Source organism: Ipomoea nil, unplaced genomic scaffold (assembly GCF_001879475.1).
Source record: "Ipomoea nil cultivar Tokyo-kokei standard unplaced genomic scaffold, Asagao_1.1 scaffold3069, whole genome shotgun sequence".
Lineage (NCBI taxonomy): Eukaryota > Viridiplantae > Streptophyta > Magnoliopsida > Solanales > Convolvulaceae > Ipomoea > Ipomoea nil.
Genome location: NW_017619497.1, coordinates 8,281,149 through 8,298,427, shown reverse-complemented (window position 1 = coordinate 8,298,427; position 17,279 = coordinate 8,281,149). Strand labels below are relative to the sequence as shown.

The 17,279-nt window shown below is 39.3% G+C and overlaps 4 protein-coding genes across 7 annotated transcripts; 3 read left to right on the top strand and 1 right to left on the bottom strand.

The window, feature by feature from the left end:
• Positions 1–223: 223 nt before the first annotated feature.
• Positions 224–1,399, top strand: LOC109164828. The gene has a single exon (XM_019313375.1). It carries the CDS (start codon positions 224–226, stop codon positions 1,397–1,399), a length of 1,176 nt encoding a protein of 391 aa, XP_019168920.1.
• Positions 1,400–3,777: 2,378 nt separating this feature from the next.
• LOC109164551 (chromatin remodeling protein EBS-like) lies at positions 3,778–6,897 on the top strand. 4 transcript variants are annotated; one of them, XM_019313046.1, is made up of 6 exons: positions 3,779–3,955; positions 4,066–4,228; positions 5,251–5,593; positions 5,681–5,749; positions 6,165–6,303; positions 6,563–6,897. In XM_019313046.1, exons 2-6 carry the CDS (start codon positions 4,156–4,158, stop codon positions 6,587–6,589), a joined length of 651 nt encoding a protein of 216 aa, XP_019168591.1. In that variant the 5' UTR covers positions 3,779–3,955; positions 4,066–4,155; the 3' UTR covers positions 6,590–6,897. The 4 variants fall into 4 exon arrangements, with proteins under 4 accessions (XP_019168592.1, XP_019168591.1, XP_019168590.1 ...); XM_019313045.1 differs by having other exon boundaries at positions 4,063–4,228; XM_019313044.1 differs by having other exon boundaries at positions 3,779–4,228.
• Positions 6,898–7,878: 981 nt separating this feature from the next.
• LOC109164624 (subtilisin-like protease SBT2.4) lies at positions 7,879–11,371 on the top strand. Its single transcript, XM_019313142.1, has 9 exons — positions 7,879–8,066; positions 8,168–8,312; positions 8,757–9,151; positions 9,230–9,325; positions 9,396–9,465; positions 9,547–9,829; positions 9,907–10,247; positions 10,311–10,578; positions 10,659–11,371. The coding sequence occupies exons 1-9, from the start codon at positions 7,879–7,881 to the stop codon at positions 11,351–11,353; spliced, it is 2,481 nt and encodes an 826-aa protein (XP_019168687.1). The 3' UTR covers positions 11,354–11,371.
• A 207-nt stretch (positions 11,372–11,578) lies between these two features.
• On the bottom strand, positions 11,579–16,133 carry LOC109164625 (protein STRUBBELIG-RECEPTOR FAMILY 8-like). Its single transcript, XM_019313143.1, has 15 exons — positions 15,637–16,133; positions 14,966–15,098; positions 14,814–14,885; positions 14,643–14,708; positions 14,481–14,552; positions 14,287–14,358; positions 14,126–14,197; positions 13,985–14,050; positions 13,829–13,894; positions 13,437–13,753; positions 13,134–13,366; positions 12,636–13,046; positions 12,409–12,551; positions 12,161–12,317; positions 11,579–11,939 (listed from the first exon to the last, which is right to left on the bottom strand). The coding sequence occupies exons 1-15, from the start codon at positions 15,767–15,769 to the stop codon at positions 11,787–11,789; spliced, it is 2,166 nt and encodes a 721-aa protein (XP_019168688.1). The 5' UTR covers positions 15,770–16,133; the 3' UTR covers positions 11,579–11,786.
• Between the last annotated feature and the right edge of the window lie 1,146 nt (positions 16,134–17,279).

Sequence of the window (17,279 nt, the reverse complement as noted above, 5' to 3'; positions counted from 1 at the left end):
CAAAAATATTGGAGAGAATTAACATGATCATATTATATATCTGGAAGATTGTAATAACTTGATTACAAAATAAAAATAAATAATATTAGATTGAATGAATTATGGAAAAGGATAATTGATAAATATAGTATATACCGGAATAAAGGACAAGATATGGTGCACCCAACCACCATATTTACATGTCTTCCTCAGCAATCTGTATAACTCACCCCTTTGTTCTTTAATGCATGGTAGGCCCATTCTCTCACTAAAAGCTCCGGGAAACACACAGAACCAGAGAGGGAAGGAAGAAGAGGAAATGGATGGTCAGCGGCCGGGAATTCTCTCGCCATGCAGCAGTGGAAGAAGAAGCGGGGATGCCACCTCGCCGGAATTTGAGTTCTGGATGCTCCGGAACCCGTCTTTCCCTCAGCCCAACCTTCTCTCCGCCGATGAGCTTTTCTCCGATGGAGTCCTGTTACCGCTTGATCTCCTCCCGCAGGAAGGTAACGCTTGCTCCGATGAGTCTCCGGGAGAAATTTTTGGGTCATGTGATACTGACCCGCCGGAAACGTCCGGGTCGACCCGACCCGGGGTTTCTGCGGCGGCGGCGGTGGACGGGTCGTCTGGCGGCGGCGGCGCCATGGTTGGCGGTTCGAAGCGGTGGAAGGATATTTTTAAAAAAGGGGAGAAGAAGGAGAAGAAGGGAGCGGTTGAGGAGAATGTGAAGGAGAAAGAGAAGAAGGAGAAGAAGGGCGGCGTGATTGGACATAACGGGGCGAGCGCGGCGGAGCTGAACATAAATATCTGGCCGTTTTCGCGGAGCAGATCGGCGGGGAACAGCGGGTCGCGGCCGCGGTTGGGGGCCGCCGGATCCGGGTTGACTCACCGGAAAGTGAGTAGCGCGCCGTGTTCGCGGAGTAACTCAGCGGGTGAATCCAAGTCGAGAAAGTGGCCGACCAGTCCGACCCGAGCCGGTGTCCACTTGGGCCGGAGCAGCCCGGTTTGGCAGGTCCGCCGTAGCGGCGGAGCCACCACTCGAACCACCGAAAATCTCTCAAAAGCCGCCGAAAAGGCTCTCAAAAAGGAACCAAATGCCGATAAACCCGTAAAAAAAGACAGCAACGTTTCTAAATCCATCAAAAAAGAAGGAAACGACTGCCGCCGGAAAAACCCATCCGCCGTCCACGGCGGCGCACCCAAAGCTCGAGTCTTGAACTTGAACGTTCCGATGTGTATCGGATACCGACACCATCTAAGCTGCAGAAGCGACGAAAACAGTACCATTGCAGTCGCCGCGGCTGCAGCCGCCGCCGCCGCATCTGAAGGCGGTCAAAACGGCGGCGGAGTTCCCGGCGAAGCAGTACGCGGCAGTAATTTATTTAATCTCCGAAATCTCTTTACCAAGAAAGTATATTAATAGGGTAATTAATCTCTGTTTATCTTCTTAATCACTCCCCTGTTCTAGCTTAACTCCATATATGAATGTATGTAGATTTCTAACTTGAAATTTGATGATCTACTTTTTGTAATTTGTGGGTTCTTATTATGTAAATTTCCTAATTAATCGCTTATATAATATAATTGTGCTTACTGATATTAGTAACATTGAGTAAAAACATTTTTTACTGCTTTAGTGCCTTATTCTTCCGATGAAAGAGGTCAGATTTTCTGACCATTTTTTTACCCTGTTTGAAAATGGTTTGTGTGGCGTCACCAGATCCAGTCCGGAGCAGAGAAACAAATACCTCAAAAAAAGATTTTTTTTTTTTACTTCATTATACGTAGTATAAAATTAAGATTTTATTTTATTTTTTATTAGATTTAGAGGTGATAATCCAGTGATTTCTTTCAAAACATTCCATTTGATCTTACTCTTATTGTGACAGATTATTTTTGGTCATCTATTATGTTAAATTAAATACAATAACATTTAGGTTTTCAAGTATTAATTGTTTTAAAAAAAATTATGAATTTTAAAAAAATAAAATAAATTAAAATGATAGTGGGTCAACTTATTTTGAAAAAAAAAAATCAAAATATCATTGTTCTTAATGGCCATGGGAGACCGAACCCATGTATGGTAAAATACCGGTATGACTTGTGATTATTTGTAAAGTGAGACTTATTTATTCCTCAATTGTTGCAAAGTAGCTTTCTTTATTCTTGAGTTTGTTATGATTACGTTAAAACTCTTATTTATAAACAATCAAAAGATTTTTATAAAAAAAAAGTTATTTTTAAATAAATAAAGGACGGAAGTGATAACGATATAATTAAGGGATAAAAATTTGTAACTTATGAAAAAAGTATGAATGAGATGACATGTTTTTTTAGTTTAACCCAATGTTTTAGATGTGTTTTATCAACCTTTAATGTTATATTTGGTATGAACAAAATTAGTCTCAATTTGTGGTATCTTAATGCATTTTAACGAAAAACTTATAGTAAGATAAAAATAATGATATTTTTTTATAATTTAGAAATGAAAAGTGTTATGATTATTTCTCAAAAGTAAATTAAAAAAGAAAAACTTTGGGTTAAAAAAGGTTAGGTTAGTGAATAGATACATCATATTTGTAAGTATTGGGAGATTAAATTCAAAAAGAAAAACTTGGGTTAAAAAAGGTTAGTTTAGTGAATAGATACATCGTATTTGTAAGTATTGGGAGATTGGGCCCACTAAGAAGCCCATAAAGCAAGGTACATATGCACATTCACTTTTCAGGCCCGACTATGGCATCTCACATCGTCTCCAGGTTTTTTAGTTGGGTTTGGTATACGTTTGTTGAGATACTTTACGTACAAATATAAAATTTATTTTCGTTTATTTTATATTACGGAATAATTTAATATATACAAATACATTTTTTTATTTTTTATTTTTGTATCAAGTGGCTTGTGGTCCACTGATATCCGGTTAGACGAGAGTTTGAGTCTCAATGTAGGCGTAGATCGTATATTGGATATCCTCCTTCATTTGTAATAAAAAAATACATTTTTTTTTGTCATAATATATAAGTCGTGAAAAAGGAAATGTAAAAGACTCACGAAAAATTATATATTGAAAGGGAGAATCAACGGTTTGGTCCCTCAGTTATTAGCGAACTGTCAATATAGTCCCTCAATCGCTTATTCATCAATATGGTCATCAAAAATAATTATTTTTAGTCAATTTAGTCCATCCGACCGTATTCCGTCAATAATCCGACGAGAGCTCCGATTTACCATAGGCAATTTGACTAAAAAAAGAATCTATCACCTTCTCCAGTGGAAAGGCGAGGAACTACCTTTCATCGCAGAAGACAACTGGGCTGCCTTCTCTGGTGAGAAGGCAGCTCAGTGAGTCTAGAGTCTACATGCAAGAGTAAGCCAAGCTAACTAACCTATGCCCACAGTATTGCGCTAGCTTGGTTTGATTAGAAAAATCTCCCGATCACCTTAACTTACTCTACAAGAATTTGCAAACGAGAATGACATATGTTGCTTTAGTCATCTAGTGTGTCCTCTAACTAATGGACCTCAACAGCCAACAAAAAGACGCCATGTCAAATTTACTCGTAACTAGCATGTTATTTATGGAATCAAGAGATAAATATAAAAAATTTTCATCAAAGAAAATACTAACAAATAAACTTAAAATGAGAAAATAACATTCTTTTATTTTTTCTATTAAAAATATTTGACTTGAAGCATTTAAAAAAAAAAAAAAAAGAAAATCACTGCCCAAATTAAATCTACAGCGACTATTTATCATTTTATCCAATCCGCCAACAGTTTCAACAGGCTGTCATTTTCTTGATGACTGTCTAAGTACTGTCTAACAATCTTTCTTATCCTCGACGAACACTACCTGGGAAGAGCCAAAGAAGAAGGATCTAGGGTTTAGGATCAAACGACCCTCCCTCCATTCTCACCAAAAACTCCATTTCCATGCCCCTCAGCTCCAGCTCAGATCCTCCAGAAGACGCGTATCGTATGCCCACCTACCTTACTATTTACTATGCATTCTATTGCACCACCTACATTTCCATTTCATTCCGCCCTTTAATCCCTGATAGATGGATTGATGTACTCTCTTAGCAGATCTATTGTATCAGCGCCCGCGAGCAGCAATCTGACACCTTTGGATTGGGCCATAGAAATTAGAAACCCATTCTCGTCTTTGATTGTTCCATGGCCAAGACCAGACCTGGGAAACGAGACTTGGACTCTTACACCATTAGAGGCACTAACAAGGTTGTCAAAGGTATACGCATTCCCATTTTTTGGTGTATTATCAGTGTGGAAACCTATAATGGGTAGGTAAGCAAGTGCACTAGGCTGGGCTACAGCTATGCTGCCTCGATCACTGGTGTTTTTTTTTTTTTTATTTTTTTTTTTATTGTAGGAATGTAATAGTGTTTTGGTTGTGTTATCTGGTTGAATTAAACCTTAAAGTTATCATCTTTAGTAAATTGTTGTTGGAAACAAAAGAATGGTGGTTAGGCTTGAATGTTGTGCATTGGTGGAAAGCATGCATGTTGAGAATAGCTATGTGGTTTGGCCCTCTTGGGTGTCTGGAATTGTGCTGACATCTCTTTTATGGCTAAATTTCGTTTGATTCTATCCTTTTGATTGATTGCAGCCGAGGTTTTTGTGGAAATGCCTCACTGGGTATTTGTGGCCCTTTGATTAGCTAGATGCATGCATGGATGTTTTTGTTTGTGCTATTAATAACACTTCTTGTTCCTCCTGAAGTGCATGTTAGCTGAAAATTTGTGTTTTTTTCTTTGTAAAAGGTTGTGGACATAAGCTTAGTTTTGCTGATGTTTATGTATTTGGTAGTTGGGTGTCTACACATTTAAAAAATTCACTTTTTGTTCATTCTGAAGTGAATGTGAGCTGCAAATTTTGTGTGTGTGTTTTTTGGTTGTCAAAGGTTGTGTACATGGGTTTATTTTTGCTAATGCTTATGTTCTTGCTACCTAGTTGGGTGTCCAAACATTTAAAACACATTAACAAGTCTGCATATGTGTCTGTTTATTAGGTGCACACAATTTCCTATTTCTTTTTGAGGGATTTCGTGTCTTTCTGTTCCTGATATTTTGTGATTTCTATTTCAGAATATAGGAAAAAAAGGTGTTGGCTTTTGTAGCTACCTCTTATATGTTGCCTCGATCTTTTGAGAATCTGAAAATCCCTCACTTTATATATAAGAAGTGTGTATATCTAGCTGATGATTTATATGAAATGACTGAATTTGAGTCTTTAAAAAAAAATTATTTGAAGCTGGAGACTGTGTGTTGATGCGCCCTCCGGAAAGTGGCACTGCCTCTTATGTGGCACGAGTGGAGAAAATCGAAGCTGATAATCGGAACAATGTGAAAGTACGGGTTAGGTGGTATTACCGGCCAGAGGAGTCAATGGGAGGGCGACGCCAGTTTCATGGAGCGAAAGAGTTATTCCTGTCGGACCACTATGATGTTCAAAGTGCTGACACTATAGAAGGGAAGTGCAGTGTTCACACTTTCAGGGCCTATGTTAAGCTTCAGAACGTTGGGACAGAGGATTACTATTGTCGATTCGAGTATAAAGCTGCAACTGGAGCTTTCATACCAGACCGTGTTGCAGTGTAAGCGTTACGTGATTTTCTTTGGTCACTCGTTGTTCAATTTGCGTTACACATTTGATTATTAATTATCCGTGGCTTCTGTTAAAGGTATTGCAAGTGTGAGCTTCCGTATAATCCCGATGACCTGATGGTACAATGCGAGGAGTGCAAGGACTGGTACAGAAATATATATTCTGAATACATTATGTTAATCGATTATCATTTTAAATTTCTGATCTGTGTGCTAATTTCATCCTCTGGAAATCGAGATAGAAAGGAAATAAGAGCTTAGAGGCCAATCACTCTACTCTCTTAAGCTTAACAACTTCTAAAATGCTGTGATGGAAGTAAAATGATTGTTTTTGCAGAGATTACAGTACACATAGAAATCCTCGAAGCATATTTTTTTTGTCTACATCATATGATTCGTTTATAACAGACCCCCGAACCCCCCTTTCCCTTTTTGGGTTCTGGTGTCAAATTAAACACCGATCCTTCTAAATAGGATTTCCGTTTCTTTTCAATTAGGTCATAAGGTTTTGGGTTTTCTTTGTTTCTCCAATCTCGTTTAAAGTTGCTGTCTTCTTCACAGGTATCATCCTGTCTGTGTGGGCATGTCTGTCGAGCAGACAAAACAACTCGATCAATTCGTTTGCTCTGATTGTGCATCCGATCAGAATGTGAAAAAGCCCCAGAACTCAGATGATGCTTCTCGAATAACTAGTGGCAAGGTAGTTCTCAGCTCGCTGTTCGCAGTTTTGGCTAGTCTCGCTTGTCCACTGATCTACTTAAATTATTACTCCGTAATAATATACACACCTAGCTTTTACGGTTGATGGATTATAGTCATGATTTTTTATTACTGTTATGTGGACCGTTAATGTCATACATCATACAATATATACACAAGATTTAAGTACTCTTACGTCATTTGGGGCACATTTCACGTGTGATATGATCCGGGAGTATAATTGTTGAATATTGTTACAGGTTGAGCCCAAGCGGCAGAAGAGGTAGGCTGAAGAGTGGCGAGGCGAGAAGATGGTTCCATTGCGGTGGGTGTTTTGTACTGTGTACAGTGCAGAGAAATGGAAAACGCGACATCTCATCTCTTCTCTGCTTTAGACTATAAGCCTCTGTGAGTAGTGTTTTCGCGAGTGTAGTTACAGTAGTAGCCTCCGATCCCGTACTAAATGTATGCTGTTGTGTACTATCTAGTAGCTAGGGTTGTTGAAAACTATGTTGTTGGATACACTCTTTGGAATTATTAATTAAACCAGTAATTCAGCTAGAATTATTCATGAACTCCATATGTTCTTAATTAACCTTAATTTCTGCAAAAGTTGATGCTCTATATGTATCATTTGCACAGAGATTCTCATGCAATGTGTGGATCAATAAGAGCATATGTTTTGTTGAACCATTTTGAACAGTTGATGATGTCTGTGTAGCTTTGAATATACGGAGTAATATGTAATGCATGCATGCAATAAATTTAATAATTTGCATGCATGCATGCCTTGGTTGAAGTCCACGAAACCCTAGCTTCTCGTGATTTAATTATAATTATTAGAGGCTATCAACACCTTTTACCCTTCATATATATATATATATATATATATATATATATATATATATATATATATATATATATATATATGCTTGGCTGGCTGGTCTCCTCAAAAGCTAGGGTTTCATCTTCACTCCAAGTGATCAACTAATATCCCAAAAACCCTAGCTCTAACTCCACCATTTTGATCCGTTTAAGAAGGAATTGTATATACCCTAGCATTGAGTATAGTATAATACAAAATATAAACATGTATGTCGATACAGAACACATAATTCATGCATAAACAGAAAACATGAGACTATATATGATGTAATAAAGTGTTAAGACAAAACACGTGAAATTATATTCTTAAGATATTACGTCTCCAATGATGACACCGTGTTCCTAAGATATACGAAATAGCTAGCTATTTTCCATATTTCCTTTCTGGCTGAAGCTTTACAAAAGGCTGATGTTAAGGAAACAGACCGTAACGGCTGCAGATTCAAATTAAACAATGTAATATAACTGAAAACGTTGGTGTAAATTAAAGCTGGCTTTGTTCACGTTAACAACGTTGTACTTTATGGCATAATTATTGGTTTTTCATGTGATAGTTGTTGGATTACAATTAAGAAGAATCCAGCAGGATTATCGTATGTATGTGATCCGGTCCGGTCTTCATATTGATCATCACTACCATTTTCAAGTAAACAGCAAATTAATTAAGCCTTGTAATTACCGTTTAACCATCATGGCTTCTTCATCACTTCACCAAAACCTCCATCTTCTGCTACTCATCTTTCTAACATTCATCCCTCTCAGATGCATAGCAGAAGAAGATCGAGAGATATATTTAGTCTTGACAGAAGGAAACCCCGTCGCATTTCGTCATGGCAACAACATGAAACTTGAACAAGGGAAGAATCTTGATCCTAGCAGGTAATTAATTAATTAGTTCAGTGAAGAAATTGAAGATTTATTAATGTTCTTGGAAAGTAAATAGCTGTTTTGATTCTTTTTTATTTTTTGGTGTTGACTAGTGAAAGTTCAAAGGCTTATGCAGCAAAGTTGACAGAATCCCATGATGAGTTGTTAGAGGTGAGTTTGGATAGGGGAAGCTATAACAAGATTTACAGCTTCAAACACATTGTAAATGGCTTTGCAGTCCACACAACCCCTTCTCAGGTAATCATCAAATCTACAAAATAGTTGAGGTAGTATAAATCTTGGTAAATGGATTTTTATATTTTGCCCACAAAAGGCGAAACTCGCTTGCCCTAGGGCCGACAGGATAGTGGAGAGGTAAATCACGGTAACTCAGCCACACATTAGGTGTGAGGACTAGTGTCTGGTGCCCACACTGCGGCAGGGCTTGATCTTGTGTCCTTACCCACAATCTCGCCCCCAGGGCTCCCACACCCAGCTCGACAAGATAGTGGAGGAGTAAATCACGGGGACTCAGAGACCCAATAAGTGGGAGGGCGAGTTTTTGGTGCCCACACTATTGCTGTTAGGGCTTGATCTTGTGTCCTTGCCTACAATCTATCACCCAATAACCAACTAAGCTGCTCGTGCAGCTGACCAGGATTTTTGTTTTGTTTTGTTTTTGAGCAATATGTGTTTCTGCAGGTGGAGAAGGTGAAGAGATTGCCAGGGGTGAGGTTAGTGGAAAAGGACAGAAGGGTTAAACTCATGACAACCTACACTCCACAGTTTCTAGACATGGCATCAGCATGGAGTCAAGAAGGGGGAGACAGAAATGCAGGTGAAGGTGTAGTTATTGGATTTGTGGATTCTGGCATCAACCCATTGCACCCCAGCTTCAGCTATGATCCTGCAAATCCGTTTTCGTCGAAAGTATCCCATTTTTCTGGGGACTGTGAGGCAGGCCCTCTCTTTCCTGAGACTGCCTGCAATGGGAAGATTGTGTCTGCTAGGTTTTTCTCAGCTGGTGCACAGGCTGCTGCCACCCTTAATGCCTCCATTGATATTCTATCTCCTTTTGATGCTGATGGCCATGGAAGGTAGTAGGAGAAATCTGCATCTCTTATTTTTCTTCACAATATATATGACATTTCTTATGAAAAGTATCAATTTTGCAGCCATGTTGCTTCAACTGCTGCTGGGAATTCTGGAGTTCCTGTTGTGGTGGATGGCTTTTATTACGGAACAGCCAGTGGAATGGCGCCTCGAGCAAGGTTTTTCTTCATCTGTTCTTCGATATTTACTAGTTTTCTCGACAAAATATGAAGTCATTTTTCTTGACAGGATTGCTGTTTATAAGGCTATTTATCCAACAGTGGGAGTTCTCTCAGATGTCTTAGCAGCTATTGATCAAGTGATTATCAATTCTGAAGCTCTCAGTTCAGAGTTTTTTTTTTTGGGATCAACTGTAACTATCTGTCATCATATTTTGCAGGCAGTGATAGATGGAGTGGATATCTTATCACTCTCAGTAGGTCCAGATGAGCCACCAGGACAGGCTCTCACATTCTTGGCACTTTTCGAGATCTTCATGTTGGCTGCCCATAGGGCTGGAGTTTTCGTCGTTCAAGCTGCTGGGAACCACGGGCCTGGTCCTTACACCGTGATCTCTTACAGTCCGTGGGCTGTGGGGGTTGCAGCCTGTGACACAGACAGAAGTTTCCCCGGGACTCTCATTCTTGGTGACGGTCAGAAGATCAGTGGAATAGGCCTGTCAGGTCTGTGTGAATTGAAAAGTTTGGTTTTTTGGTTAAATTTGACAGATTCCTGAGAATGGGATTGTTTTTTTTCTTAGGCTCGACGTTGGGTAGTGGAGTTCTTCGATATAAGCTCGTTCTTGCCAAGGATGCAGTGAGGATAAACGGGGCGTTTCCCAGAACTGCAGAGTACATAGAGGAGTGTCAGTATCCAGAGGCATTAGACCCTTCTGTTCTTGCAGGAAGTTTGGTGATCTGCAGCTTCTCAGCTGGCTTTTCCAATGGATCATCTAGCCTAACAGCCATAATACAGACTGCAAAGGCTCTTGGATTCTCGGGATTTGTATTTGTTGCGAATCCAACCTATGGTGACTTCATAGCTCAGCCTCTCCCCTTCCAAATCCCCGGGATTATGATCCCCAGAGCTGCTGATGCACAGGTACTAAAAGTCTGAAACATACCAAATCAGAATGGGAATTTAATTTTCGCCTTTTCTTGACAGATTATACTGAGCTACTATGAAAAGCAGACTGCCAGGGACAACAGAGGCTATGTAACGAAATATGGCGGGAGTGCAGCCATAACCGAGGGAAGAATTGCTTCTTACACAACCCGAGCTCCCGTTGTTAGCAGATTTTCTTCCAGGGGTCCTGATTTCAGTGATCAAACCAGGAATCCAAACGATGTACTTAAGCCCGATTTATTGGCTCCCGGGAACCAGATTTGGGCAGCTTGGAGCCCCATGAGTGTTGCAGATCCCATTCTATCTGGTAAACCTTAATATCTGAGTCACTTCTTCATATGCAAATGTTGTTGTTGTTGTCTTTTACATCAAGAATGATGTTTTTAGGACAAAACTTCGCTCTGATCTCGGGGACGAGCATGGCAACGCCGCATGTTGCTGGCGTGGCAGCGCTCATCAGGCAGCAGAATCCCTCGTGGACGCCATCCATGATAGCGTCGGCCATGTCAACCACTGCCACCACTCAAGACAATCTTGGGGAAACCATGATGGCTCAAGGGTCTGAGCTCTACAGCTTGCATACTTCTGCTCCTTTTGGTTTTGGCTCGGGCCTTGTCAATCCCTCCCGGGCACTCGACCCCGGGCTCGTCTTCTCAGCAGGCTTCGAGGACTACATCGGGTTCCTCTGCTCTCTCCCCGACATCGATCCTGAAGTGGTGAAAACCGCGACTGGGGGAATCTGTGGTGGCATTTTTGACCACCCTTCTGACCTCAACTTGCCTTCGGTGACCATTTCAGCTCTAGCTGGATCACGGGTGGTCCACCGGAGGGTCTTGAACGTTGCCAGCAAACCCGAGAGCTACCTGTGTGCCGTGCTGCCTCCAAAAGGAGTGGCGGTCGATATACAGCCATCTTGGTTCAGAATACCCCCACAAGGAACTCAAGATCTGCAAATAAGGCTTAATGTGAGCCTGGCAAGTGAGGACTTCTGCTTTGGTGAAGTTACCTGCACTGGAAGCTTGAATCATATCATGAGGATTCCCTTGTCAGTTTTGCCCATATCCGCATTCCAAACCGAATAGAAATCCTCTTCTGAACAAGCTCTGATACCATGTTTCTAACATTGGGTCAATGCCCCGGCCCCAGGCCAAACCATATTAAAAAGATTGAATCGAATCACTTAGCTAGTCTAACTCATAATAAACTCTTATTTTTCAATGCGGGGCTCTTAATCCCGATTTGAAGGTATCAAGATTAGCTCAAAAGGTAAATCAAGCAATCAATGAGTCTCCACAGCAACATCCAACTAGGAATGTAAATGCAGCAAGAAATTTGTCTGCAGATATAATGCCTATATTGAAACTCCCAAGTTCTTACAAAACAGGAAACTGCAAAATAATTACATATTTGATATTTCTTCTTTGGCTCTTTGCATATAAGATGGTAAGGTATCCTCTATTATTCGCTTTTTTTATCTGTCGAAATTACTTACAAAGTTGCAAAAATTTATAGTACTTATAACGGCATGTCAGTAGAATCATGGTCTGGAGTCCTGTATGAAAATCCATGTTCATCGCTCGATTGTCTCGTGACCACACTGGCTCTTTGCACTAGCCGGACAAGCGCTTGAACAACCTCAGACATAGGAGGGCGAAACTCGGGTTCAGGCTGTGTAAAACAAACAATTGTGCAGATTTAAGTCCACAAATAGCCGGTTTCTTATGGAATAACATCATAAATGAAGCAATATAATGTAACCATTGAGACCAAAAAGAAATCTATAATGCAGACAATTGAAGCATGTGCTCCATCTCAACTAAAAGTCTAAGCTAATAGTTGGACTGCACATTAATGGCTACATGCTCAACACAGACCATTTTAATAGTTACCTGAACACAAAGAGCAATGATATCAGCAAAGCGGGATAATGACTTGGCAGGATACATGCCATTTAGAGCGGGATCAACCATTTTCGCCAAGGCATCTATATCATGGAGCTGAGGCGTGGCCCATCTCACTAGAGACTGTTCTGATCTCGCCCTTGAACTAAACGACGAGTTACACAAGGCCAAAAAATCATTGCAAGTACTCGAGGAGATATATTATTAACTATTTGTATGTGTAGTATGGAACTTACGTATCGAGTGGCTTCCTTCCTGTCAATAACTCGAGCATTACCACTCCAAAACTATACACATCGCTCTTAACAGTATATATTCCCGACAAAACAAACTCAGGCGCACTATAACCAAACGAACCAACCATCTGTGTTGATGTAACCTGTGAACATTTTTTATCCTTAAACAACTCAAATTTGGTCGGTCCTATGTTAAAAAGTAACACATATATAGTACACTAGCTAACCTGGTTTTCCATGTTTGGTGTGAGAGCAGCTAATCCACAGTCGGATAATTGGGGATTGAGGGCGTCGTCTAGCAAGATGTTTGCTGATTTGAAGTTTCTGTGTACGATCGAAGGCAGACAAACTTCGTGCAAGTACTCTAATGCTCGAGAAGTGCCAAGTGCAACTTTAACCCGAGCATTCCAAGTCAGCATCTTGTTCCTCTCGTCTCCAAAATGCAGCATATCGTGCAAGCTGCCATTTTTGACATACTCGAAGACGAGGAGGCGTTGGCCATGCTCCACACAGTATCCCACGAGTGGGACGATGTTCGTGTGCCTCAGCTTTGACATCTTCGTGACAACTTCAAGAAAATTATTGTCTTCCTCTTGCAATGACAACACTGCAGTGTCAATCTTTTTGATGGCCAGTATCTAGCATAATATAAGTATAACATGAAGAAGTTAACCACTCGATCGAGAGATCAATATAATGTGTTTATAGGAAATGATCGAATTTACCTTTCCATTTGGAAAATCTGCTCGGTATACACGCCCAATGGAGCCTTCACCTACAAGATTTTCTTGGCAAAAACTGTTTGTGGCAGTTTGAAGAGCAGCAACAGTATAAGGAGTGGCACTTATAGCAGAGTTCACTCGCTTCAAAGAACCGTTCCTCTCAATTGTCATTTTCTCCATTGGTAGAGGCTTCAAGTCTATTGCCCTTTGCTCGAGCGCTTCCCTACTCACAAGAACTAAAGACGGGAACAAAAAAAATGAATCAACTTTCATGACACTTCACCAAAGTATGATGTATAATGTTACCTTTATTTGTGTTTCCAGTAAAACGTCTTGCAGAGGGTCTAGCTGCAATTTCCTTCCACTTGAATCTCCGAAGACAAAACAAAACTCCAAAAATGGCGAAGAGAACGAATGATAAAGATCCAAGAACTATGCCTATGATAGCTCCAGCTGACAAACCTTTCTTTCTACTTCTATTACTATTATCTGGATTGGGCGGTTGGGCATCAGAGCCTCGTTCTTTATGCAGCTCTGGTGGAGAACGACTCCGGTTGTGAGATCTTCTACTAGGAGGAGGCGGTGGAGCAGAAGGACTATTGGCAAACGAGTTTCCATCGTATCTGTTTTCGATTGGAGAATGAATGAATATCCATCACAAAACACACATAATTTAAGAGCATTTAATATATACTTACATGAAAATAGGAATGGAAATGAGTTCATCTGGTATCAATCCACTGAAATTATTGTTTGCAACATTCCTGCATAGTAGTTTGGCATCAACATATCTATTCAAAGGCGTCGATCCGAGGAGCTAAAGAACTTGAAAGGTAGGAATCAATGAGACTTACAAATCATTCAAAGGTAAATCAGCCAAGACATCAAGAGTACCCCTCAATTGGTTGTCCTGCAAGTGACTGCAGACATCATCATGAGAAAGCTAAATAAACCAAATGGATAATCTTAACAAGCAACAACTCGGGCACTCTCACAGTGTAGACAGCTTTGGCAATGAACTCAAGGAAGGAGGAAGATCTCCGCTAAAATTGTTGAAAGAAAGATCCCTGTAGTAGATGAGAATTGAATATTAGTGCTTAAGCTTCAAAAACAGATCCCAAAGATGATATCAAGAACACTAGTTGAGATGGCTTACAAGGTTTCGAGGTCAGAATGGTTGGTAAACACATCTCCAATCGATTGATAGAGCGAGTTGCTGCTAAGATTCCTAAATCACGATTTTCTTAAGGTTAGGCACTTCAATAATTGCACACATAGTTCTAAATCTTACAATTGCACACATACACTAAAGAAAGCAATGAAATTAAGCAGACAAGTGAAGCTACTCACAGATAATTAATCGAAATCATGTCATTGATGGAATAAGGAAGACTTCCACTTAAATTATTGTATGCAAGATTCCTGAACACACAAACCAAAACACTACTACTTAGAGAACTAAACAAAAACATAAATACAAAATAAAAACACTTCACTAATAATCAACATTACAAGCTTGTGAGATTGGGTGGTAGCTGATATGGTATGGAGTCATGGATGCTGTTACTGCTCATATCCCTACGAGGGTCAAAACCATACAGACAAGTCAGATCAGTCTGAAACTCGATCGATGATGCAAAATAGGTTTTAAGCTCTTCAAACCGGGGGAGAAAGAAATCTTACAATGTTTTCAATGATTTAAGACCATTGAGCATGTAACCCAGTGTTCCATTCAGTCCCAGTCCAGAAATTTCACTGCTCCAAGAAAAATTTCAAGAATACAGCCAAAAATGTTTGGAGATTAGAGAAACTCAGTATTCGTAGCATAAACTCACATCGAGACAACAGCAGAGCCCTGACAAGCAACTCCTTTCCATGACTCGCTGCAAGGATCTCCACCATTAGCCTTCCAGCCAGTCAGCTGTGAAGGACTGTTTAGTGAAGTATATATAACCTCCAGTGCTTGCACTGCAAAACAGAATAGATTTTACTTCATATCACATTAAGCACAAACACAATCCCTCACATAATATAATTCTCTTTGTAGATGCCCTGATCCTCAGGAGCATTTTTAAATGGCTATATATGCACCCATAGACACAAACATTCACATATCAGAAAATCAATATTATTCAGTTTTCTTGAAAAGTTTTCATCTTTTTTTACTGGCATTGTCTCCAAGACTCTGAAAACAGAAAAAGAAACTACTCATAACTCATAAGAGATAATGGTGCCAAAACAGACAAAGATATACATACATTTTCAGCACACAAATCCAAATCCTTTGATCACAATCATTGAAAATAGAAATAATGCTAAAGATTCCTCCTTTATACCATATTGTTCCGTACAAGAAAAGAAAATAACATTCACATAAAGTTCTTCAGGCATCATTCACTTAGAAACGTTAGAACATCAAAAATCAGAATCACAAGTTACAAGTTCGAGTTATCACCCAAAAAAAAAAAAGAGAATTTTTTAAAGCAAAGAGGTGGAAGAAACTTACAGTCCATGGGATCAGTCGCTGCTCTTACAAAACCCAATCCTGAAATCCAAGCCATGATCACTGAAACAAGCAGAGATATACCCTTCACCATCTTCATTTCTCTCTCTCTGTTTATATAGCAGTATTTGTTCATCTATTTTTTTCTGTACGTTTAAGCGGAGCCAAGAAGGAAGATAAGAGAAATGGAGCTGGCAGGAGGCCGTATCGCCATAGATAAAAAGGAGACAGCTTGGGGCGGTCTGAGATTCGAAACTTCATTCATTAACATAAACAGAAACACTTTTGCATATCAATCGAGTGTGAGACTGTGAGGTAAACGTGTATACGGAAACTGCAGCTACAGGTGTCGGCGAAATTTGAAAACTTTAATGCCAAGTAATTATAAATAAATGCCAACTAAATATAATGTGTTTTTTGTAAAACTCAAGCTCTAATCTCAAGTTTAAGGAGCCTTCCTGTTACTGTTATGCCCTGTGATCATTGGACAAGAAGAATTAGAATCTTTATGTTTAAAGATGACAATTAAATTATTGATAAGATATTATATTGTTTAAAATGTTCTCATATTATAAAGTCTTCAAATCTCCGATGAGTCTATTGCATAAAAACTTTTTAGTGTAATTTACCTCTTCTTTCTAAATACAGCCTATTGAAACCAGTGAGTTTAGCGGGTGAGAGCAACTTATGCAAACTCTTGGTTAGTAATGTATAAATTTATAGTGAAAAGATCTATTTATTTATTTGATTATTCCTTTTTTATTTTCTATCATTTTTAAATATAATTTTTTTTTTTGATAATCTATTTTTTTCCACTTTACACGAACTATATCATGGACTTCATGAACTCGTCTCAGTCCCATGAAAAAGTATATAATTTCAATTTTCTTCCTTTATGTTTTGGACTTGGTTGTAAAATTTGTCATCTTTCTATTTTAGGCAATCCAACAATTAGGGGTGTTCAATCGGTTAACCGTTCGGTTAACCGAACCGAATTAACCGAAGTTTTTTTTCTTTTAACCGTTAACCGAACCGAAGTTTTCTCTACCGAATTCACCGAACCGAAATTTTTTTCGGTTAATCGGTCGGTTAACCGATTAACCGAACTTTTTAAAGTTAAAATTTAAAATTCTAAAAATAACACCTAAAATAATAAATCCAATTAAAATAAAATACATATTATAATAAATTCATAACAAAATATACAAAAACATTAATTATAAACTCCAAACATCCATAACTTCAAATTAGTATTTATATTTATATTATTATTTATATATATATTACAAACTTCGGTTAACCGTTCGGTTAATTCGGTTAACCGTTCGGTTAATTCGGTTAACCGACCTTTCGAACCGAATTAACCGTTAACCGAAGTTTTAAAATTTCTTTAACCATTAACCGAACCGAAAAAGTTCGGTTCGAAAACGGTTAACCGAAATTTATCGGTTCGGTCGGTTAACCGAAAATTATCCGAAGTTTGCACACCCCTACCAACAATTGTTTACAATGTTATCCTATTCTGAAAGTTAAAGAAAGATTGCTGCAAAGGATACCCTTTACTGGAATTTCGAAGGGGGTGGGGGGTGTGGGGTGTGGGGGGCGGGGGGGATTTCACTTTGTCTAAAGTGACCAAATTTGTAATT

Bases quoted from the DNA above. Each gene is read 5' to 3' on its own strand.
- LOC109164828 (XM_019313375.1), top strand. From the start codon at position 224: ATGCATGGTAGGCCCATTCTCTCACTAAAAGCTCCGGGAAACACACAG.
- LOC109164551 (XM_019313046.1), top strand. From the start codon at position 4,156: ATGGCCAAGACCAGACCTGGGAAACGAGACTTGGACTCTTACACCATT. The intron at 5,750-6,164 runs GTACAGAAATAT...TCTTCTTCACAG, and splicing joins TGCGAGGAGTGCAAGGACTG to GTATCATCCTGTCTGTGTGG. The intron at 6,304-6,562 runs GTAGTTCTCAGC...ATATTGTTACAG, and splicing joins CTCGAATAACTAGTGGCAAG to GTTGAGCCCAAGCGGCAGAA.
- LOC109164624 (XM_019313142.1), top strand. From the start codon at position 7,879: ATGGCTTCTTCATCACTTCACCAAAACCTCCATCTTCTGCTACTCATC. The intron at 9,326-9,395 runs GTTTTTCTTCAT...TTTTCTTGACAG, and splicing joins GGAATGGCGCCTCGAGCAAG to GATTGCTGTTTATAAGGCTA. The intron at 9,466-9,546 runs GTGATTATCAAT...CATATTTTGCAG, and splicing joins TCTTAGCAGCTATTGATCAA to GCAGTGATAGATGGAGTGGA.
- LOC109164625 (XM_019313143.1), bottom strand. From the start codon at position 15,769: ATGAACAAATACTGCTATATAAACAGAGAGAGAGAAATGAAGATGGTG. The intron at 14,886-14,965 runs GTGAGTTTATGC...TTCTTGGAGCAG, and splicing joins GGCTCTGCTGTTGTCTCGAT to TGAAATTTCTGGACTGGGAC. The intron at 12,552-12,635 runs GTTAGCTAGTGT...AAATGTTCACAG, and splicing joins CACCAAACATGGAAAACCAG to GTTACATCAACACAGATGGT.